Source organism: Triturus cristatus, chromosome 2_1 (genome assembly GCF_964204655.1).
Source record: "Triturus cristatus chromosome 2_1, aTriCri1.1, whole genome shotgun sequence".
Lineage (NCBI taxonomy): Eukaryota > Metazoa > Chordata > Amphibia > Caudata > Salamandridae > Triturus > Triturus cristatus.
Genome location: NC_140581.1, coordinates 1,123,812,802 through 1,123,836,632, shown reverse-complemented (window position 1 = coordinate 1,123,836,632; position 23,831 = coordinate 1,123,812,802). Strand labels below are relative to the sequence as shown.

At 46.3% G+C, this 23,831-nt stretch overlaps 1 protein-coding gene across 3 annotated transcripts in view; it reads left to right on the top strand.

Annotated features, from left to right (window-relative positions):
* ZCCHC7 (zinc finger CCHC-type containing 7) overlaps positions 1-23,831 on the top strand; it is a 160,205-nt gene that overhangs the window by 37,226 nt on the left and 99,148 nt on the right. For all 3 annotated transcript variants that reach the window (XM_085636533.1, XM_085636534.1, XM_085636535.1), the window contains exon 3: positions 18,667-18,710. In XM_085636533.1, coding sequence (XP_085492659.1) covers positions 18,667-18,710 — 44 coding nt within the window. The remainder of the gene's footprint in view (positions 1-18,666; positions 18,711-23,831) is intronic.

The following is a 23,831-nucleotide window of genomic DNA, read 5'->3' as shown; positions in this document are numbered from 1 at the left end:
GTCCCAAGTTTGAGTGTGTATTGCAACCCAGAACAAAACTGCTCAAATCCTGGAGTACTGACCCACACATCAAGGGCAATAGCCCATTTGCTATCTTTTTTTCCTAGAATTTTACATTCCATGTTCAAAAGAGATAAAGGCTTGTATGATTGTACCTTTTTTGTTTTTTTTGTTTTGTTTATTAAAACCTTTATTGAACCACAAGAAAACCCACAGTTTGACACAGCTATCTTCCGCCTACAACCCCGTCGGGCCGGCAGCAGCATATGAACATCAAGAAGTGTCACATTGTGCAGTATTAACACAGCATGTCGCCTACAACCCAACAGCGTAAAAAAAAACATATAGTTCCGATAACACCAGGCAACACGAAAGGCAGTCCAGAACAATCTATGGCATCTCAGCATTAAAGAACGAAAAAATAGTAGGAAAGCAATAAGGAGGGAGTAGGCTAGCATATGTTTCCTAATGCACATCTTCCACCAGCACGCACTCTCAGCGGACCCCACCCGATAGGCAAGGCGCCGCCACCCCACATCCTGTACACCCGCAGGGAAGTCTCCCGGCCTCCCCACATCCCGCCCGCAACCACCTGTACAAATAAAATCAATAATAGGCCCCAGGGACCAAACAGCCCACCCCTATAGGAGAGATCCGGCACCAGGGTCTCCGAACTCCCCCGTCGCACCCAATCCGCCCCCGGCGCGCGGCCAGTTCAGGAAGTAATAGCGTCAGTACAAACATGCGCCTGAGGGTTCTGAAGCAGATACCCCCTCAAGGGATCCCATATGTCCCTGGGCCTGGAAGCAGCCGGCAGGAGGTCCGCATACAGAGTTAATTGATCCTGCCATCTAATCAGGTCCTCCAGCCAGTTCTTGAACTTGGGGGCCCATCCTCTCCCCCATCTGCAGGCCACCTGGCGCTCGGCAAGGAGCAGACAAAATGAACCGAACTTCCTGTGAGGAACCGGTATGCCCTCCGTACAACCTAAAATACCCATTAGCGGGGACGGTGGCAGGGGGGCCGCAATCATTCTCCCCACCGCATCAAACACCAGCAGCCAGAACGCATGTACAGAGGGACAGGCCCACGCCAGGTGTAGCATGTCCGCCCCCTCGGCCCCGCACCGATCGCACTTGGTATCCTCCCTTAACGCAAACCGATGCAACTTCATGGGGGTGTAATAGTATCGCTGAACGAACTTCTAGTGCGTGACACGAAGCCTGCTGTTAGCCGTAACCTGCTCTGTCTGCCTGCAACTAAAAAGCCAGTCACGGTCAGTCAACGGCTGCCCCAGCTCCTTCTCCCACTTGCCACATGCAGCACATTGCGCATATTCCGACTCCGAGTATATGGAACGGTAAAGTACCGATACCAGAGGAGAGGCAGTAGTAGCCCGCAGCAACGCATGCAGCTGGGGCGAAGTCTCCGGTTCTAATGGATAGCCAGATGTGACCCCCTGAACCCCGGCTCGGAGCCGAATGTACAGGAAGGTTTCCATGACGGTGGGGGTAGGGTCAGCACAAAGCTGTTGTAAAGTAATGAACCTGCCGTCTCTATATAAATCACCCCAGGTACGCAGCCCCCTGTGCTGCCTCAATTGGTTGAAGATTCCCTCCTGCAAAAGTGGTATGCGAGGATGGTACACAAGCGGGAGCAGCGGGGAGTACAACAAGGGGAGCCCCATCCGCTTCATGATCCACTCCCAAGCTCGACTCGTACACTCCACAGTATCGGGACTGCGTTCCCGGCGGGATGTGGGCCTCCACAGTGCCCCGTCTAATGGCACGGGATCAGCAAGCCAATGCTCCGTGGCAACATGCACTGTGTACCGCGGGCCCCTCGTCCAGTAGTGCGCATAATGGGCCTGGGCGCACTGATAATATAGTTCAAAATTTGGCAGATCCAGGCCCCCTGCCGCATACGGTCGAGCCAACACATCCCACCTGATACGGGCCTGCTTCCCTCCCCACACGAGCCGCAAGAGCTCAGTGCACAGAGCAGCGAAGAACACCCTGCCCGGGTGATATGGAATATTCATGAAGTAGTAAAGCATTTTCGGTAGAATAACCATTTTTATCAGAGACACTCTGTCTGCAAGGGACAGCGGCAGGGCAATCCATCGTGTGATGGTGTCTTTCAGTACGTCAATCGCTCGCCCATAGTTGTCTCTCATGAGTTCCTTTCCGTCCGCCGATTCAAGCACCTCCAGATACCGCACCGTAGAGTCGCACCACTCTAACGGAAAGTCGGCCTGGAAACGCGATACGGCCGCAGTAAGGGGGAATATCTGGGATTTAGCGCAATTAATGTGGATACCCGAGAGCCCCCCGAAACGCACAAACTCCCTCAGCAATGGATTTAAATTAGTCTCCGGATCTTTGACATAAAGGGTGATGTCGTCCGCGTAAAGCGAAATAAGGATAGGCCGTAAAGGGCAGATAAGCGCCTTGTCCCGATGATATTGCCGCACCCGAGCCGCCAATGGTTCCACTGCCAACGCGAATAATAGAGGCGATAACGGGCACCCCTGTCTGGTACCCCGGGAGAGTGCTATGGCGGCAGAGGTGTGACCATTTACCATCACCTTAGCTACTGGCGCAGTGTATAGCAGCCGTATCATAGCAGAGAAACCTACCGGGAACCCCATATTGCACAAGACCGCATGGAGATATTCCCACTCGATAGAGTCGAACGCCTTAGTGGCGTCCAAAAAGATAGCGGCCAAAGGGAGGTGCGGAGCCACCTGGTGCATGATGGAGAAGAGAGTGCGCTAATTGTGAGACGTCGCCCTCCCAGGGATGAACCCTGCCTGGTCTGGCAAAACCAGCTTATCCATGAGGAGATTTAATCTATTGGCTATCATTGTAGTAAAGATTTTGATGTCCACATTGATTAACGAGAGAGGCCAGTGTAGGAATCACACTTATCGGCGGGTTTCCCAGGTTTCAACAGGGAGATAATAAGGGCTTCCCTCATCGTGGCGGGCAATTCCTGCGCTTCAAGCGCCTCCGAGTAGACCTCCAGCAGCACTGGCGCGAGATGCTCCACATATAACTTATAAAAGTCAGCCTGCAGGCCGTCGGATCCGGGCGCCTTCCCCGCTGGCAGCTGGGCAATGGCGTCCCGAATCTCTTCAAGCATAAACGGGGTAGCAAGGAACTCCCTTTGCCGCCCACTTAGATATCCCAATGTAATGTCTCCAAAGAAGGCAGCAAAGTCATTATAATTCACCCCTTTAGAGGAATATAGTGATTCGTAGAATTTGGTAAAGGTATTCAGGATCTCTAAGCCATCCCTGTGTCTATCCCCATTGGCATCCTCAATTTCAAGCACATAATTTGTGTACCGTGGTTTACAGATGTCACGGGCCAGAGCGCGCCCCGACCTGCCACCCTCACCATATTGTCGGGCAGTAACATATTTCCCCCGAAACCGGGCTTCCCGCTCTGCCGTGGAGGTGTAGTCGGTGATGATGTCTCGCATTTTAGCCCTCCCCTCGCCAGAGTCTCCGCGCCACAAATCCACCTCCAGTACCTTTAGTTGGTCCTCGAGCAGGCAAAGGCGCCGACGCAAGTCCCTCAGGACACCATAGCTCTTCGCCATGCAGGTGCCCCGAATGGTGACCTTCAAGGCCTCCCACACCGTGCCCACCCGCGCCACCGACCCCTCTATTGCGGGCAAGAAAATCCACTATTTCCTCCTCTAGTTCCGTTTTAAACACTTCGTCTAGCAGGGCCCCAGGGACCAGTCTCCAACTTCGAGGAGTGGCGATAAGGTTCGGTATCTCAAGCGTGAGGCACACAGGCGAATGATCAGAAAAAGTGCGGGCAAGGTGCTCCACCGCTCAAACCCAGTGACATAACCTCCGAGATCCCAGCCAATAATCCAGCCGCGACCAGGTCGCCTGCCCCGTTGATTAGTATGTACCCTCTCTGTCTACCGGGTGCGTATATCGCCAAAGGTCAGTAAGCCCCCCATGTGTGAGGAGCCCGGCCATCGCCTCCTGACTACGGGTGTAGTGGTGCGGGAGTGCCTCTGATCTATCCACCCGGGGGTCACTGACGGTGTTAAAGTCCCCGGCCCATAAGACGTGTGTGGCTCCTACCCCCGCTATCTGTCCCCAGAGTGAGTGCAGAAAATCAGGGTCATCAACGTTAGGCCCGTAGCAATTCACAAGCACAACAGACTGTGTGCCCAGCGTGTCCCACAGCATACAACTCCTCCCATCCCCACTCCTCTTCTGTCCTGCACATACAAACGGAGTACCCCGTTTCACAAGGATCACGGTGCCTCTGGCATACGTGGAATAGGACGAGAATACTCGTACAGAGGTCCACTTACACCCAAACGTCGGGTCATCCCCGGGGGCCATGTGTGTTTCCTGGAGGAGCGCTATACTGATATGATGCCTATCAAGGTATGCGAGGATCTGCCGCCGTTTACGGGGGTCCCCCAGCCCTCGTACATTCCAGGACAGGAGTTTCAATTTGGTTAGAGCAGGTTGTGCGTGCGTACTGTATGAAACATGCCCAACGAATGACGGTCTGTTGTCCAGACTCCCAGTGCCTTCCTCCCTCCATGTGGATGTGTACCTGAAATATTATGACCTCCCTCGTTCGTAGTTGCCTGAGCGGTTGCCGATGCCTCCCTTCCCCACCACCCACCCCCTAAAGACCCAAACCAAACAACTGATGCGCCCAGTCCCTCCCACAACAGCACCCCAAACGTGCCGGTATCCCTACATCCCTCCCTCACCCATCCCACTAGTGACCTCAACTGGCGGGTCAACTGAAGTACAAGAACATCACTACCCCGTGGGGGACTTCCCATGATGGGGGCGCCTGTGATCCCAGAAAACCCTCCCGTTTCCCTCTCGCACTTGGTGGTCTACTGTCCGCCCATAAGGCAGGAGAATGGAGAGGGAGTGTTGGGAGGGGGCCTGGCTGTAAATCAAGATTCGCACTTTTCCCCTCTCTCAGAAAATTCACAATCGGGTAAGCGCTAAGGGATCGGCCGGTGCCAATAGTCAGAAGGATCGAGCATCTCTCACCTCCCCCACCATCATCTCATTAAGAGTGGCAATCCAGTAGTATACAGTTAGGAGTCCGCAACACCACCCCCGCATCAATCTCTCACCTCCAGCCTCCATGTTACCGGCAGTCCAGCTGCGGAGTCAGCGCCACTGCATGGGCCCGGAGAGGCTCACTCCCCCCCTCCCCCCCCCCCCCCCCCCGTGCCACAGGGGCAGGCGAAGGGGGACGCGACCCCCCCGTCATCCAGTGCATGGCCGGGTGATCGGCGTCTCAGCGTCTTAAGAAATTCCTCCGCTTGCTGTGGTGTCATGCACAGGACCGTGCGACCCTGGTGCCGGAGGCGCAGTTTCGCAGGATACAGAAGGGCGTATTCAATGCCGGCTGCACGCAGTTTTTGTTTAACAGTCACAAATTTACGTCTTGCCTCCTGAACAGCCATAGTGTAGTCTGGGAATATGGAGAACGCTGTACCCTCAAACTGCAAATTTTGCTGCTCTCTCGCCCGTCTCAAGGCCACATCTTGGTCTCTATAGTTATGTAAGCGGGCCACGATGGGCCGAGGCGGACCGCCTGGCGGCGGTCGAGGTCCCAGCGACCTGTGGGCCTGCTCCACAATCAAATGTGACGAGAATGCTTCAGCCCCAAAAGTCGTCAGGAGGAGCCTCTCGACGTAATCCTCCATCCGTCCGATATTGGTACTTTCCGGAATCCCCGTGAGGCGTATGTTGTTCCTGCGGCTGCGGGCCTCCAAGTCCTCGTTCTTTTCCGCTATCACCTTCAGGAGGCGATCCATCTGCGTTAATTGTTTATCCATGGTTCCTGTACGATCGTCATTGTCTGAGATACGCTGCTCCAGCTCCTTCAGTTTTTCGTCATGCTTGTCCACCTTTAGTACGAGAAAGTCGAGCCTGTTGTTCATCGCGTCCATTTTCCCCGACAGCCCATTGCCACTCTGCTGCAGCAGTTGCAGTATTTCCTTGACCTCATTTCCCGGGCTCGCCGCCGGTCCGGGCTGCGCCCCCCGCTCCGGCCCGGGGGGCTCCTCCGCCCCCGAGCGAGTGCCCGCCTTCTTAGTCTCAAAGTGGAGTCGCTGCTGTCGCCCATCCGATTTCCCCATCTCGGCAGGCCCAGCACTGACCGCAAGTGCGCTCTATTCGGTGGGGGCGTCAGCGCGATATCAGTAGACCTTCGCACTCCGGTGCTATGTCCAGCAGCTGCAATCGCGGGGTCACCCTCGTCACGGCGCCGGTCAACACTCCGATGGCCCCCTCACATATACAGCACGGAAAGGAGACGAGCTCACCAATATCCAAGCTGGGGGGGATCAGGGGCAGTACCCCGCCACAAGCTAGTGAGCCCCGGGGCGGCCTCCACACTCACCGCCAAGCCAGACCCTCGGTTTTCCTCCTGTATGGTGCAGGCCCAGCGATCTCTGGGAGCACGCGTAGGCCGCAGGGTAGTCAAGCAGAGGCCATCAGCGCGTCCAGCAATGCCACCCTAGCCCCACCGAGGCGAGGGCAGCACCAACAGTCCATCGGCCGCACAGCTGAGCATCCTAAATGGCACCCCCAGCACCAGACGCCCCCACGCACTTCCGGGGCAACAGCAGCCACACGACGGGCGGGGAAGCGCCGTATCCTGCCGGCAGGCGCATCAGGACGATCGTCCAGCCATCAACAGCGCCGCGACGGGCAGGGGAGGCACGCACAGACGCTAACGGCCCACACCGCCAGGATCGAGGGCGCATTCACCAGCCCCGCACTCCCCGCCGCCGCCAGCAGTCGCCGCGTATCCTCCAGCAGTCCTCCCGTCAGCGCTGAAGGCGCGGCCGCACCACGGTGCTCGCCAAGGCAGGGACGCAGCTCCCAGAGGCTCACGCAGGTTCACCCAGCAAGTTATTTAAGCTTCCAGGCACGGCTGGGACGCGGCAGCGATCCGAGTTCAGAGCGGCCCCACGCTCCGCACACAGCAGCGCCGCCAGCGGTCCGCGGTCTCTCACCTCGTGGCCGCGCCGAGCTAGCCTGAATTCAGCGCCCGCCTCAGAGCTCCAGAGCAGTCCGCAGTCCGACTCCCTGCCGACCTCCCGAGGCCGCCACGCCTCCGTCCCGCCTCCGATCGGGCCGAAACTTGCCCGAGAATGGCCGTCGTCTTCCGCCCCTCGATTCAAGCAGTGTAACGCACGGGGAACGTGCGAAATAGCAAATAAATGCCGGATAACCGGGCCAGGCTGCCAGAGCCTCACAGCGGTGCTGCCATCTTGGTCTGGCGCCACCTAGCGCCCCCCTTGTATGATTGTACCTTTAATTGGTATGTCCCAGCCTTAGAAAGCACCACAGTCACAGCCTCTCTAGTGGATAATGAGGACATCATTTTTCAGGGCTCTCTTGTTCATGACTAATAGCTTTGGAGGCAGTTTTGCTTTGAAGGTAATGTAAAACTCAGGCGATAGGTCACCTTCTCCAGGAGGTTTCCTTCCAGCTAAATGATCAATAACTGCCCCAACTTCCTGTTCAGTGAAGGGTGCTGCCAACGCTGCCACTTGCTGTCCATCCAGAGCATTAAATTGGACCACTCTCAGGTACGTTTCCCTGTTCTCCATCGGCTTTAAAATACAGACCTCAAATAGGTCTGTATAGTAACCTACAAACGGCAGGTTCTTCTCCACGTGAGCCATTATAATTTCCCCTGTACAAGTATGCAATGTACATATAGGCTTTTGGGCCTGAGCAAGGATGCCAACAGTCACCCCACTTTGTCTCCTCGTTGTTTTGCCTAGCTACGTATTCCCTGTAACTGACCCCTTGTAGTCGATCAGTATGTGGTATTACTGTGATGCTTCAGTTAGTGATTGTGGTTGGTGTGTATGTAGCTGAGCTTGTACCTCTAGCCTCTTTATTGCCTTTTCAGCTGTTTCTATTTCTCTATCAACAGTCATCTTTACCTCATAACTGGTTTTCGGACACGCCCCGGATAACCACCTTAAATGCATCTCATTCACTTGTAGGCCAGGTCCATCAGGCCTCTCGGGCTGGTCCCTCTTCTCCAGCGCACCACCCTGGGCTGCGTCTCAGGTGACAGCGGCACTCTGAACCCCCGCTCTGCCAGCCAGCATGAGCCCCACATAGTGGCCACAGCCAAGCACTCAATCTCTCTTTAGCTGTGCTGTTTCGGCTCTGTGGGGCTTAACCTCTTCAGTGCCCATGACGAGCTGGACTCGTCATGGGCCGCGGTTGCGCTGTGCCCATGACGAGTCCAGCTCGTCATAAACCCCGCCCGCTAATGTAACGGCCGGCACAGGGCGGGGAAAGGGCGTGGCACTGAAGGGGTTAATCCGTACATGGGCTGCTGTCCATGGGCAGCTCCGGCAGTGCCATCTTGGATTTCTGGCCTAGCCTCATCGCTCTCCCCAAAAGCTGATTCAGATCCGCTGTACTGGTTTTTTAGAGCAAGTCACGCATCTGCCACAGGCTGTACAGCCTGGATAGGAGTTCATAGGAACTTGTGATGTGATTAAAAACAAGCCAGATCGATGGATTGTCAGGAAGCCCTGGGAGAGATCTCGAGGAGCGTCCTAGAGAGCATGACAAGCCAAGCCCCTTTTGTTATTACTTTAAAATTATTTTTTCTTGTTGAAGGTTCTTCAACTCTAGTTATCGATTTTCTTAATCATTGCAAGGATTTCCAAAAGCAGGTCATTTAGGAGAAAGCTCTGCCTTGATGGTATATAGTCAACCTGACTGGTTTGATTCAGTCCCTCTGGTTATGTAAAGAATAAGTATTTCTACACTGTGACAATAACCACTAATAATTTTATGCAGAGTATTTTCCCCATTGGGCTGCTAAATCAATAGCTTTGTCAATCTAGGACATGATTGTCTAATATTAATTGGCATGTTATATTGGATAGAGATTTTTAAAATTTTCTTTATCCAAATTCAACTACACATTCCACACTTACAACCGTCAGGCTAACGAGCATCTATGACAAATAGAAGCAAGATTTTTTCTTTTTATAGTTTAGCCACCCCAAAGTTTGTATCCCTTTACAATATTTTTGAAAAGTGTATTTCCAAACCCAAGACACTTTTATTTCATCCCCTGTGATTCAAAGGAATTGTTGAAGTATGTAGGATCTGTGCTGCTGTAGGATCTGAGAAATGTCATCTGGTATGGGGTGTAGCACTCTGAGATATCCGGGGGAATAATAGCACCCTGTATTCATGCACTAATAATAATATAGACGGACACCAACTTGTTTCTTAAGATTCAAGTCTATTGTCAAGTGACAAAGTAATTTTCTCCATGCCCAGAAACTCCTAAATGTTGTTAATCTACACAGAGAACATTGGCTACGAGGCTTTTCCCCAAAGGGTTAATAGTACTTGTGACGCTGCTACTAGCATCACTGCCAGCAGTTTCCCCCTGGGCAATTTTGAGGAGCTACTTGGATAGTGTTTTATCCTAGATAATAACGACTCACTTAGTGTACTAGCTGACAGTAGCAGCTCGCCAACTGTACCATTGGTGGTAGAGATAGGTGTTCTCCTGTAACAGAGAATTATCTTGCTCTACATGTTGTATCTTGGGACATTTCAGATCTTGAACTGAAGGTGAGGGCCCTGTTTGGTTCAATATTATAGCCTTCTTTTCTAGCTATATGATTCAGGGAACTTGGATGTTAGCTCCAGTTCATATCCATAGTTATGCCAACTTCAGTATTATGACTACCCCCAACAAGGGGGTTGCCCCTTCTGTAGGTTTAATGGTCTTTGTCAGTATTGACCTAAGCTGCTAATGTGACACAATTCATAGTAATTCTTGGGATTCACAGGTAGTCAGATTTATATTTCCTTCAAGTATGACAAAAATCTTACTCTTTAATGTGTTCAATGATATACAGAACCACAACGGCTGTTTAATTAGATACATTATTGCTAGCACACAAGAAGGATTATATTGGTCTTTTTGAGTATATTATTACTATTTTAGCGACTGTTGGATTATCACACATTTATGGCTGAAGAACATGAATTAAGGGGTATACACTCTACATTCCGCATTGTACATCTTTTTTTAAAAAAAAATGGTATTCAACAATTGCTCAAGGCATCTTCATATACAGTATAAATACAGGGTATAGTAGAGCAACAGTAGCTGAAGTACAATTGCAAGCAAGTAGGCCTCGTTGTTTTTAAGCCCACTAACGTGGTTTCTGACATCGCCTGTTTTATCAATACCCGGGCTTCTTACAATTAGCGTCTGTATTTTTCCCATGGGGTCCAGTTCTTTATTTTTTTGGGCACCCTCTACTTTGATAAACGACTATCTCTGCCTGCTGACACCAGTCTAAAGCTTGTTTCCAGGCCCCAACCCTTAGCGGATCAGCTGCCCCGCATTGTACTTCTAATCTTTTGCTGTAAAGCACAAGATAATGATTTTAATTTATGGCGGGGGCTGAGGGCATGCCTTTTGCACATACCCTCCAATACAATCCCTCATAGAACCTATAAAAAAGGTATTACAGTTCCACTGTTAGTTGTATGATTTGTCGGAAATTTGTATTTGGTAAGGATATAGCCAAAATTGAACACATTGCGAGCGATCGCAAATCGCTTATTTGAGGCTTATCGTCTTCAGATACACTATTTGGCAATGACCGGGATGTCCGCTATGCAAACCATAATTTTGTTGGTTCAAGTAATAATCACCAGAGATTAAAATGATGGGACTGTCTTAATTTACTAGTAGTGCTACTCCAGTTATATGTGGAGTATTTGGTATTCCAGACTATGTATTTGTATTCAACACATTCTGCATTTGACCTTGTTCAAATGTCTAATCAGTTGATGGATGCGATCTTCTCCTTTGTTACTAGACATTTTAAAATTGTAGGACCATCTGCTTTTTTATGTCATCCCAAGTACGACAATGACAGCTGCATTTTCAAGCAGCAATATGTCCAACATCTTTTCTTTCATAGTTCCTCATTTATGTCAATACAGTAAAATGTCTTACAACACAGTGCCTTGTGGACAAAACTGGGATAAAGCACTTGTGCTTCCTGAACAGTGGCATTTTTTAGTGCCAGACCCACTCTTAATTTCGATGAAGGAATTTCTTTGAGGTGCAAGTGGAATCGCCATTTCCCGCACCACCAACATTTAGGTGCAGGCCAGCAACAGCAATGTTCTTCTGGAGTATTTGCTGCCGGCGTGCCCCCGCACATGGAGGCTCTCACACAGCATCAAAATACTTTCCACATCAGATACTCTGTAAACTAGATTTGTGTGTTACTGTATTGACCTTAGCATGGCCATGCAGTGGTATCTGGTTTGGGTCTCTTCAAGCTCCCGTCTTAAGAATTCCATCGCAGATCTAAGTCATTGTTCTATTCGAGTAGTATCATCAGTAGTATGGGTGGGTTGACTTTTCACAGTGCTTACTTGGTGTATCATGGTTTGTTGGGAAATGGCAGCGGTCTATAGCAATTCATTTGTGTGCCAAGATGCGCATACGCACCTCTACTTTTTTTAAATCGTTTTGCTTCACTGCTTTTTAAAGTGCTGTGAAATAATCTCTGGAACTCGTTTATGCCCTACCCCTCAAGAGAAATGCGCTCTAACACAAATCTGGAGCCTAAAACGTTTGAAAAGCTTTATGCATCACATATCCAAAATTACTTTGTAAAAATCAACTTGCCCTTTAACTCATGTTCTATAGAAAACCAAGATTGTCTTGGTAGCCTAAGTGTTAATCTTATTCAAATCTCACATAAGGGATAGCCTACAAATGAACCTGAGCAGTTCGTTGTTGGATGTGAATTGAAGCATTAGACAGTTTAGGAGCAGATATGTTCTTGGTGTTTTCACAAAGCAATGAAATTAAAAAATAATTATTGATAGTGTACATTGAGCTTCTTTCATACTTAATGTGGTCATCACTTCTCCTTTAAGGCATCTGCGTTGATGAATTCGCACTGCTTTGAAGTATTTGTAGAAATGTCACAAGCAGGCTTCTTGGTAGATTAAGTTGTTTGTAACATCACTTTGCATAAGGTGTGTTTAGTGAATAACATTATAAAGCATATATAAGCTTCTGCATAGTATTAGTCCATGATGCAGAAATGTAAAACAAAAAAATAATCTGAGAAAACCTGCCTTGGGCCAAAATCACAGGTATGAATTAATCTTTTCTGGAACACCTGTGTAAATACATAAGAGGATTTTAGTTGCTCTGTAGTCCCACGGAATGCTCTATGCTGGACTATCTCTGAGTTAATTCATTCTTGCACCACAGTATGCCCAACAATGGAAAAGCACAATATTTCTAGTAGCCAGACACATCTTCAGTACTATGGTTTATTTGTAACTAGGACACAAATTGACAGTCAGCTCAATTACAATTATATACTGTCTAAAACTTGGAAACGCAATCATTTTGATCTTTCAAAATTCGAATTTATCACTGTTATGGAGTATTATGGACACCAACTATATACCATCTCAAGATGTCGGAAAAAATAGTAATTAATTTTTACTACAAATATGAACACTGGCGCAGGCAATGCAGTATAAGAACAATTGATTAGAAAGGTTGTTTTTGAATATTGGAGTAACTATGTGCAAAGCTAATAATAATATTGACAGGTCTCTGCGAAGTTAACAGATAAAATGAATAGTAATCCCATGATTCTGTAGGTTCAGGCATTCTTAGACTAGAAACTGCATATATAAGCACTCTGTATTTCTAGAGTGCTTGTTCCCCAAAAGCATCTTGGCAATTTTAGCGGGAAATCCAACTAACAATAATTTAACAAAAGGGAAAAGTATTTAAAAATGTGCAGAACTGCTCAAAATTCAAAATATAGCAGTGCGGTTGTGAACTCCCGCGCTGGTGACCTAGGACTTTGAATAATCCATTACAACACCTGTCTCTAAGTAGATTTTGGCCTGTGATTTAAAGGACCTTCCTGGAACTAACTGCACCTCAAGATTCGTAGGAAAAAATGGGTCTCTTCGATAAGCCATATAAAGATTTTTGAACTGCATCAGTTGATTCCCGGGCAGCCAGAACGGACAAGCTGAAGAAACATGGATATAGTGGCAGAGTCCACAAACCGACTCGGCTGCCAGATTCTAAAATTTCTGGAGTTAATCAACATCATTGTCAGGGAGTCCCAGATAACTGGCATTACGATAATGATGCACAGTTCCCTGACACAGTGAAATGGATTGCAGGTGGCAGTGATGACCACACCCTGGGAAATAATTTTAAGGTCCAGAAAACCAGAGGCCACAATCTTTAAATCTGGGCCTTAGAAGTAGGGTTTATTATCAAATAAAACTTCCAGGTTTTTAACCTGGAAACCAGGGATCCATATGGTGCATACAGCTTCTGGGGGACCAACAGGAAATATCACTGTTATCAGCAGTACTTCCTTTTTTATTGCCCAAGCGTCATCAGAGCATAGTTGGTGTGATCTGTAGCATTAACGGATGTGACCTCACAAACCTGCCAGTGTAAGGAAACCTGTACAGAATATTCCAGTAAGAGGGTAACCTCCATGCATGTAAAACCCACTTTATGTTTCAGTGGGTCAGAAATTGCAACAACACGCCTGTGTAAAGTCAGTAATGGAAAGCACCTGCGTAGTATTGAACCATGATGCGGACATGTCAAATAAAAATAAAATGGTCTGAGCTAACATGCTTTGGGCCATCTATCTATCTATCTAGCTTTTACCAAGTGGCGGTCGCCATTGGGTAGTTCTAGTAAGGTCAGCTGTTCCATTGGAAAACCTTTTTTTGTTTTGCTAATAACAATTTGACGTATCTCCATGAAGCTTTCCTAAAAGGTGCTACTTTTTGACTAGTTTATGCATGGAAAGTTTCAGGGAATCTGTCAAGCGGGGGCCGAGAAAAAACAAGGTCTCAAAACGCAAGATCCCCATGAATTTTCCATAGGCTTCTTTAGGCAGGGCTACAGCAAAACTGTGGTGAACCGATTTACACCAAATTTGGCAGGTATCTAGATCTTGGTCTGCAGGTTGTGCTTTTTCTGATTTGGTGTAAATTGAGGGTAAAAAATATTTGTATATCTGGATGGTTGGGTCTGCAAAATGTTTGAGAGACTTTTGCAGGAGCTCCAGTTTAAAAACGGAGCATTCTGATTGGCCAGGGAGCTTTTTCCCTTGGGCATTTTGCATCCACGGCACTAAAGCTCTAATTTTCTGTGAGCAACATGAGAAAAATTAGGCTGGCAGCCATTACAGAACTTAGTCCCCTTTCCTGAAGTAGCCCAAAAAAAAATATATAAGGGGTCAGGGTATCTCGACCCTGCCCAGAGGGAAGTCCCGCTCCCCACCCCTCATCACCCTGGCCCCCCAAAAAAAGAAATACGCACTCCTGTTGGAACGGGGGGGGGAGGAGAGGGGGGCGTATGGCCCCTTTCCCTGAGCCATCATAGGTCCTGGGGAAGCCCACCTGAACCTTGAAAAGTCCCTGGGACTCGATCCCCCAGGGCCACTACCTTTGTAAAAAGGGAGGGAGGGACCGCGCGGGACCTCTGCCTGAGACGTTATTGGCACCCGGGAGCCCATGCCCTGCAGCTGGCTCACTTGCTGTGTCCACGGAAGCCCACCCTAGGGACACAGCGGTTTCCCTCCTCACACCGGCGTGGATAGGGTAACCTGTGTTAGCCCCTACCTGGCCAGAACATTTTTAAAACTCAGGCTAAATGGGAGCAAACACCGAGTCTGCTTCCAGCAGATAGGAGATTAAAAATTCTCCAGCCGGCTGGGGGAAGACTTTTATTCTGTTTCCCTGCTCACACTGATGTGGGTAGGGAAACCGAACACATATTGCTCCCGCCCGATGGGAGCAGCTATTTATTCTGCTCCCTCCGGGCAGCAGCAATTTCTTCATCTGTTTCTCTGACCGCATTAGTGCGGGCCAGGTAACAGATCAAAAGTCTGCTCCCAGCTGGCGTGAGCTCCCGCCACCTGGGAGCAGACTTTGTGTTTGTTCCCGTCAGGTGGGAGGAAGCACAGATTTTCCTGCCCACGCCCGTGCAGGCAGAGTAATTGCTGTCTCCTGGGGGTGCGTACCTGGGACACAGCATGTGAGCTGGCCTCAGAGGATGGGGTGCGATAGGCCATTAATGGCTCAGGCGGGTGCTGGCCTCTCCCTTTTTATAAAGTTAGTTGCCCTAGGGGGTGGCGTCCCCATGCCCTTTCCAATGATCAGGGAACGAGGCTGCATGACCCCTTTCCCACCTTTTGGTTAATATCGACCCTTGTGGTGGGCTCCCTTTAAAAAATGTCCCCAGGGTCTAATGAGGCACGAGGTGTGGGGGCTGCATGCCCCCCTCCACTTTAAAATAAATAAGGTCCTGGGGATGGGGTCTGAAGGTCCTAATGAGGCTCAAGGAGGGAGGCCACGTGGCCCCTCTCCGGTATAGAATAAAAAAAGGCCCTGTGGATGGGGTCCCCAGGGCCTAATGAGACTTGGTGAGGGGGGGCCACATGGCCATCTCCATAGAGGAACCCCTCAAAATGTTTACAAACTGTGCCATTTTAGGAAAAGAACAGATGTAAAACAAGAGGAGGACCAGGAACTAAGTGCAAAATGAAGATTAATATCTCAGATTATACTTTATCAAAAGGAGAGCAACACACACTTCACTCGGGAACCTCATTTGTTCGAATGAATACATCCCGTTTCCTTTAAATGTTGGTTTATTTTACTTTGTGGAAACATATTTTTAAACTTTTTTTTCTGAATTTCCACTAGGAAATGCACCTATAGAGTCAGATCATAAAAATTGTGAAGAGCTTGTTGTGATTAAAAGAAATTTGGATGATAAGGAAAAAAAATGCTTGAAAGATTTCAAGTAAATATTTTACAAGTCCAAATTACATAAAATAATATAAAAGGCTGTGGTTAATGTGATACAGCATGTGATCAAGGCTGTGGTTACGCAGCCAAAACGCGTCATGTTGACTTATTTGGAGAAATAAAGCACAAAGAGAATTATCTGGTCATTTCGTGGTCTGTACCTGATTTTGTTGTTGGAGGATACAGCGGCACAGGACTGTTGGAAATAATATAAAAGGCTGTGAATATGCAATTACTTAAATATGTGCAAATGGAAAAGATCTTGGGTTGGAAATTGCAGACAAACCTGGATCAATAGTATTGGTAAATAGGTAGGATTATCACAAATAAACGATTTGTCTGTTAGAGGATACAACAGAGACACAGAGAGGATAGAGAAATGATTCAATTAGAACAATGATATATATAGGACTCTGCTGTAATCAGACGTTCTTTATGGCGAACTTCTGATTACAGTAGCGGTCTGGATAGATCATTGTTCCAATTGAACCGCTTCTCTCTTTCTTACATAATTACATAGGAAGTGTGTTATCAGTTGATCAGGCAGATTTAATTTTGAACATTCCTCCGATTTCACAGATTTTAGTTTAAGTAAATCCAGATCACACTTGTGATCTGGTGCCTAGATTGATAACTGAGGATCAGAAAGACCACCACAGTCTGCTCTTCTCTAATTGGCCATATTCTGTATTTCTTAGGCATATCACTCCGTCGCACTGTGCCTTCGTTCCCTTGTATGCCATTGCTGTGAAAATATAGTGCCACATTTACTTTTTACATGTGGATAAACTGTGCTAGGTCTGGTCGGAGTCAACGTATTCTGTGTCCGATTCTCAAAACTATTGATGTGTGTATGTATGGCTTATATTTGCAAAAGCCGGTTCGTTTTGCATTCCTAAAATTATTTACTTGCATGAAGAAATTTGTGCGAGTTGCTGGAATTCTCTGTGAGTTTGCACACATCCAGAAACCTACATGTGTAGGGTATTCCCCAACTTCTCTCCAACCTCTTCACTCCCTTGAAAAGGTTAAAGATATATCCTGTCCAAGGAAATAGTCACAGGTTAGTTCAGGGAAACCCTTTGCCGCATCAAAGGATGCAGTTTTGTGCCTTTCTTTAAAAATGTTATACAACAAAGAACAGTAGCTCCTGTGGACCATATTCATAATATTTGATAATCACAAAGCTCAATGGCATATGCGCATGGGAACAGGTTGTCAGAGGGAGAATTACAGTCACAGCGCTCTGTTCTCTCCCTCTTGTGCAACTCCCTCTTGGGCTGTTTTCCCCCTTCCTACACCAACCTTCTCCTTTAACCCTCAAGTCCCCTAACATGCCTGAGGTCCTCTGATTGGTGGTTTTATGTAAACAAAAAAATGTCCTTACCAATCCAAGTTGTGTTCCCCCATCTCGATCAGTAAATAGAAAATGAAACCAATGGCAGTCCCGCAATTCCGCTAGCAAGCACATGCGTTCTAATTCATGTGCGCATCAGTAGAATAATGCCTCTCTCAATACGCCTTTTGTTTTTAATATAATTTTTTTGTTTTTTACACAATACTGCTATTGTCCCATTGTCTGTATAGCACTGCCAGAAGCAATTGGCAAAGCCAGTTCGTCCAGAAGGAAGACCTTTTGGCTTTGCCTATGCTTGTTTTATATTGTAGCTCTTGTTGGTAAGCTTGGAACATACAGTATTTTCTTAGAGCACTTGCCTTAACAATAAAGACTTTGAAATCAGGAGTCAAATGTACAGTTCTGAAAGTTTATACATCTGGATACATACCTTGTCTTAGTGGACAATTCGCCTTACCACAATCCTGCTATGGCAATGTAAACTTGCGGCAAAGAGTTTGTGCTAAGTGGGTTGAGCATACTTGTCCGGTAGACAAAATAAATCTGAGGACTTAGTGTCCTTGACCTCAAACAATATGTCCTTGGCATTGGGCTTTAGGATTTCACATCCCTGCTGTACGCATGGATCATTACGAACTGCTGCATACCCACTAGATCACTAGGGGTGAGAAACTTGAAACAAAGTGAGCTGTGAGCGCCTTTGACTTGTGAGGGACACTAGAGGCTACACCTATTCTTGATTCATGCCTTTGACAACACCACTTGGGGGAAGACCTTCATGGTGGATTCAGTGCAGAGTGGGGTCTAGCACCCGAAGTGGAAAGGTTGCTGGCTTGTACCTTTTAGTTGAATTGTGTAATATATAGTTCTTCTGTTTGTTTAAAAGTACCTACGTTTGCTAAAAGATGCACCCTGGACTGGGCATCATATTATTGTTTATCCTGGTTGAGTGTTGAATTTTGACCTTGTGCACCCCATACAACATTTTTGAGAAGCCTATTACTGCTTACCCTTGCTACCCTGGGAGTCTGGTGCAGAAGAGGTTGTACATGGGCCAGTTTGCAGACTCATAGACGGATGGACCGCAGGACGCCAGTGGGAGTTAACCTCAACTATCATAGTTTGGGGCTCAGTAGATTTTCTCTTCTCCGTGCCCCCCCGAATGGGGTCTGATAGTGATCTATATAAGTATGCATCCTTTTTCTTCTTTCCACTACCTTGCATTGAATCTTGTGTGAGAGCATGATCGCAGCACAAAGCTCAAAAAGCTTTGGTTACGTACAAGTTATTTATTAAACCACAGCATTGTTGCTACTTTTGTTTGAGGCAATGAGGATCTCTCATAAAGTAATATTAATTAATTCTGACATTTTTGCAGGAGAGAATGGAGCTGAATGGTCTATTGGTGACAAGGATTTAGAGGTAAGATAAAACGCCTTCTCTGGTTAGGAAAGTGTGGGCTATTTACCTCTAACTTCATCAGTGAACAAAATAAGACAAAAACTGGCAGTGATAACTGTTTTCTCAAGTTAACTTTTATGTCAGTGGGTTTGTACTTCCTGAATAACTTTCCTCTGATTTGTGGCCCTTCAAACAAATAATTTACAAATGTATTATTTTTAGCTTTCTCCAACCCTCCTTTCAAAACCTCGTCATCAACAAAGTTAATTTCATCCTATGCTACTATTAATGGCCCACATTGTAGCAACTAGTAATGAGCCCACATAGTAACAAACATTAACTGCTCCTCACCAACTTAAATTAACTGTCACCACACAGTAACAATAATTGACTTACATGCTAAAGAGGTTTAACATAAACATATGGCTCTTTATACAGGTAGAATTCAAAAGTCTAAAGGTTCCTATTTTAGTATGACGTCATCTGATTCAGTCCAGATTTTTATGTCTTGCCTAGGCAGCACTTTCGCTGTCTCTTCAAGACATGCTGTATTCAGGATATGCGCATAAAGCTCCGCCCACTTTCCATCCATGTTTTTAATTGGCTCCTGTTCTTGTCCTTTGTAAATGGTGGCTTTTCATTGTCAATAGGCTTAGTAGGCCCTCCTTAGTACCACCTTGTCTCTTCTTGTAACCTTCCACGAGGACACCCCCTGTTACATGTGTTGTTACTCCCTAGGATTTAATTACAGCCTCAAGGCACTATTTTCTTAAAAGGCTTCAGGCAGGACAAACACTTGGTATTAAGCTAGGCTGGCAGTGGTTACTTCACTCACTAGAACATCTCACATTTATTTGAGACCATCCATAAATTTCCCTTCATCAGCTCCACACAGAGTACAACCTAATCCGAAATAAATGTAATAATTCTTTTCTCACATTTCAAAACTACTAATTGTATATATGAACATAGCTATTTGAATGTACTCATAGTACTGTCTTGCATGCAATGCATTATGGGTAGGGTGGATTTGCCATATCTTCTGCAGGGTGCAGTACCATATGTGACCAACAGTGGTCCCCCTTTTGGCAACATGTCTAGGTAAAAAACATTGCCATTTATAATGCCAAGAACTCCAACTTTGTAGACATTAAGTGCTGGTGCCTTGCTCACTAGGGACCTCTAAGAGCAGCTTGCTGTACTGCACCTAGACATTCAGTGCTGGTGCCTTGCTCACTAGGGACCTCTAGGAGCAGCTTGCAGTACTGCACCGAGACATGCAGGGCTGGTGCCTTGCTCACTTGGGACCTCTAGGAGTAGGTTGTGGTACTGCACCTAGACAAGCAGTGCTAGTGCCTTGCTCACTAGGAACCTTTAGGAGCAGCTTGCGGTACAGCACTGAGACATACAATGCTGGTTTCTGGCTCACTACGCAAGCATTTGCAATGCACTATCTCACAATACTGAAAGTATGAGCTATTGGCGTTGCATTATTATTTGCAACAGCAATATATCAAACTATCAGTAATGTGAGACCTATTGCATTGCAAATGCTTGTTTCTCTTTACTCTTAGTCCTGAAAATATGTTGGGATAAGTAGAGCCACAAATGCTAACCTTCCTACAAACGTCATGTTCAGAGTTTTCTTTTGGCCAGGCAGTCGGGTCAGAGGAGGTCTGGGTTCCACCAATGGATTTCTTAGTTCATAGAAAATTTGAAAATATGTAATTATTATACATTTCACATAGTTCTGCGTTTGCTGTCTCTCATCAAATTAGCATTGCGCTATAAAAAGTGATTCTGTCTCAGTTTTGTGTGCTAGTATTGCACAATATATTGCTCGGACTACATTTTCTAGGGAAACCACACACATGTGGTATTACTGGCCTCTAGACATATAGGGCAACATTTCCTCGGGTAGCGTCTTGCGGTTTATGTTTATCTATTTGACAAATACAACAAAATGTTAAGCAATGTTTTTAAAATAATGAAAATTTCTTAACAATTTTCATTATATTTTCGGGCTGTGATGAGAATTGTATGTTTACATCAATACATAGCTCTGATTGTGCTTGGAAAAATATCTAGTATGTTTTGGTGCACAAGGAGACCAAAGAGGTACATGTACTTGACAGACTTAACCCCCCCCCTTTTTTTTTTAAACTTTAATAACGCTCCGGCACAGATGTGTGCAAACACCCTGGCGGGGAAAGAGGTTAAGGATTGTATATTATTTTGAGGAGCAAAATGCCCCAGATATGATAGAGATATGTAAGAAGTTACTCTGGATGACTGAACGTATTTTTTTCTTGTAATGTTTCCGGGCGTCTGAAAAAGACGGAATTTGTGGTAATTTTTCTCAAAATGATTTTATTGATTTCATTCAAATATGACTATTAGTCTAAAACTGATGAATTAAAATTGAAGTGTACTGCTTCACAACCACTGAGGTAGCAGAAATAAATGGTTTTAGAAAGTTACACTACATATGTATTGATGACTCCAGGGTGCACTTATGATCAAATGTTATTGACTTGAGTCTAGAAAGTTATTTCCTGCCCAGTAGATTTCCTAGACACTAACATAGCACGTCACAAGCAATATAGTGCATGAAATTTAAATACTTGATTCATGGGGCTGTATTTTGAAAGCAAGCCAAGAGTATATGTGTAACCCCTGTTTCCATTCATCAAATAAATAGGATGATTTGAATATTAATGTATGCGGTGTGGACATTTGTTCTTTGAATGTAATGGTTATGGTAATATAAACAAAACCAGAGATAATAAATATTAGGCATGTAAGAAAAGGGTTTTATTCCACCTTTTGCTAATGCATGCTTGTCAGTATGTATTTTTGAAATAAGTAGATAGAGTGGTGGCACCTATGTGTTTTTTCACATGTAGTGTGGCTCATATTTTGAAAATATTCAGGATTATAAAATATTAAAGGGATGGACGGTTTTGATATAGGATGCATATAAAGTACCCAGGGTCACAAGTTGTAAACCAGGGCTCAATTTAACTTGGCCTTGGACTAGCAAATAGAGTGAGAGCCCCTTCTCTGTTTGTATCACAGGTTACAGCGTTCTGCTCAGAAAAAGGGGGGAAAGCCCCTACTATCTGGTGTCTGATGAGCAAAGAATCTTCTGCACACATTAGCTCTATAACTCGACATATAAACATTTGTGCTTTTTGTTGCTGGATGAGATACAGAGCGTTTGCTGACGTGAAAAGGTAAGTGAAACACAAGTTGTAAGCAGTTTCCTTGCACTTAACATGCCAGATGCATTCTCAATACATACACGGGCATGGATGTACTACCTGCAGCGTTTACTCCATCCTTCTACCTACCATCTGTCTCGCAGAGTGAGCGCTTATTTTCCTTGTGTTGCATCACACACAGAATATATATTTTCTTATGATAATTCTAGATCCACTCCCCATTTGCACATGCAGACTACAATCCCACTGACCACATTGGCAGGAGTGTTCTGCTGAGCTGTAGGCCACTCCTGTGTGGGAGTGTCAGAGAGTGAATGCACACCTCTGTTCAGCTCCAGCTTTCCTCACTCAGAATATTTTTATAGCAAGCATGCTCAAACCCATGCATACTAAATCCTCACTATTCTAAGGGGAGGTGCTGTAATCCACTGTGTGTAGGAGTCACAGGAAGCAAATGCACGTCTCCGTTTAGAATCCACCATCCCCCACACACAAACAGAATATATACTCTTTAGTCTACAGTGATGTCGATCCCTTCCCTGCCGTTAAAAGTAAAACCCTCCGATCAGCAATCACTTGCCCCCTTGGAGGGTAGCTGGTCTCTGTTTTACCCTGAACTCTTGTGTCTGTGACAGAGTGAATGCATACCTAACATATACATGCAGATACCTCTGTAATAATGTTGACGCTTCCCCCAAACATGTGGACAAAAACCCTGCAGTTATCTACTGACATCTCCACTCTGGGATGGCGGGTGGCTATCGTGCTATATGTAGCACAATGGAAGAGACACAAGGTGCCTGTGCTTTCTTTGTGCACTATTGTTTGCTTAGTTCTGTCTATGGATCGTTGCGCTCCTAAATGTTTGCCCCCATTCTAGGTGACATCTTCCCACAAGCTGTGTTGGCTGCCTCGTGTCCTCCGAGGGATAGTGGTCCGGAGTTGAGTTTAAGCAATCTGGGCAGATATTGTTGAGACCTTGTGGCACACCACCATCTACCATGCCACCAATAACATTCAGAAATACCCTAAAAAGTAAGAATATCCTGGTGGCACAAAAAGAGGCATTTTATCATCCCTTACTAAATTATCATTAGCTCTATGACCCATATTATGAGAAAAGTACTTCAAAATGAGGAGGGTGGATATTTGTGTGGCTGACTGAGATAAAGCTGATCTGAAAAATGCTGAGGGAGCTTTGGATGATTTAGTGTTCCCTCCAAAGGTTTTTCTTCTTGACGATATGATGCTAAAAGCATGAACCCACGGACTTCAGAATTCCTTTTCAACAAGGCAGACCTGTAGATGTTTTCCCCCACTACCATGACACACATCCTTCCAAAAGACTTCACCCCTACTAATTATGGGCAGTATCAGGTGAACTTTTTTTTCTTATAGACCTCTTAAGGCAGTTCCTACATACATTAAGCACAAATAATACTTAGCTCTTGATCTGTTATTCCCCATTGCTTGCTCTCCTGTAGCACCTTTCTTGCTAACAGGAGTCAGAATAGTTAACGTTGCTGACTGGACTTTATGGTCAGAAAGGTGTGCACAGCTGGCATAGTGTTATATTACGTGCTAACAGTCACACAGCATTTTTGGAATTTGAGTACCCTGTATGGTACTGGAGCACTCTTTGATCTGAGTCGTTGAATGGTTTACATTTTCTTTGTTGTTTATTTTGCAGTCTTTAGATGGGTTATATTTGATAGCTTCCGACAAGGTTAGAGTAGACAACTCTATTGCATGTGATGAACCGTATTGGATAGCGGCAGACTAGATCCTGATATGGATCTCTGTGGAGCAGTATGTGCATAATGGTCTATTTACAAGGTCTCTGCCATTTGTTTTGTTCTGCTGGATGTCTGGTTTTCCTTTGCTCCGCTTGTATTCGACATTGGTGTAGTGTTTGTCC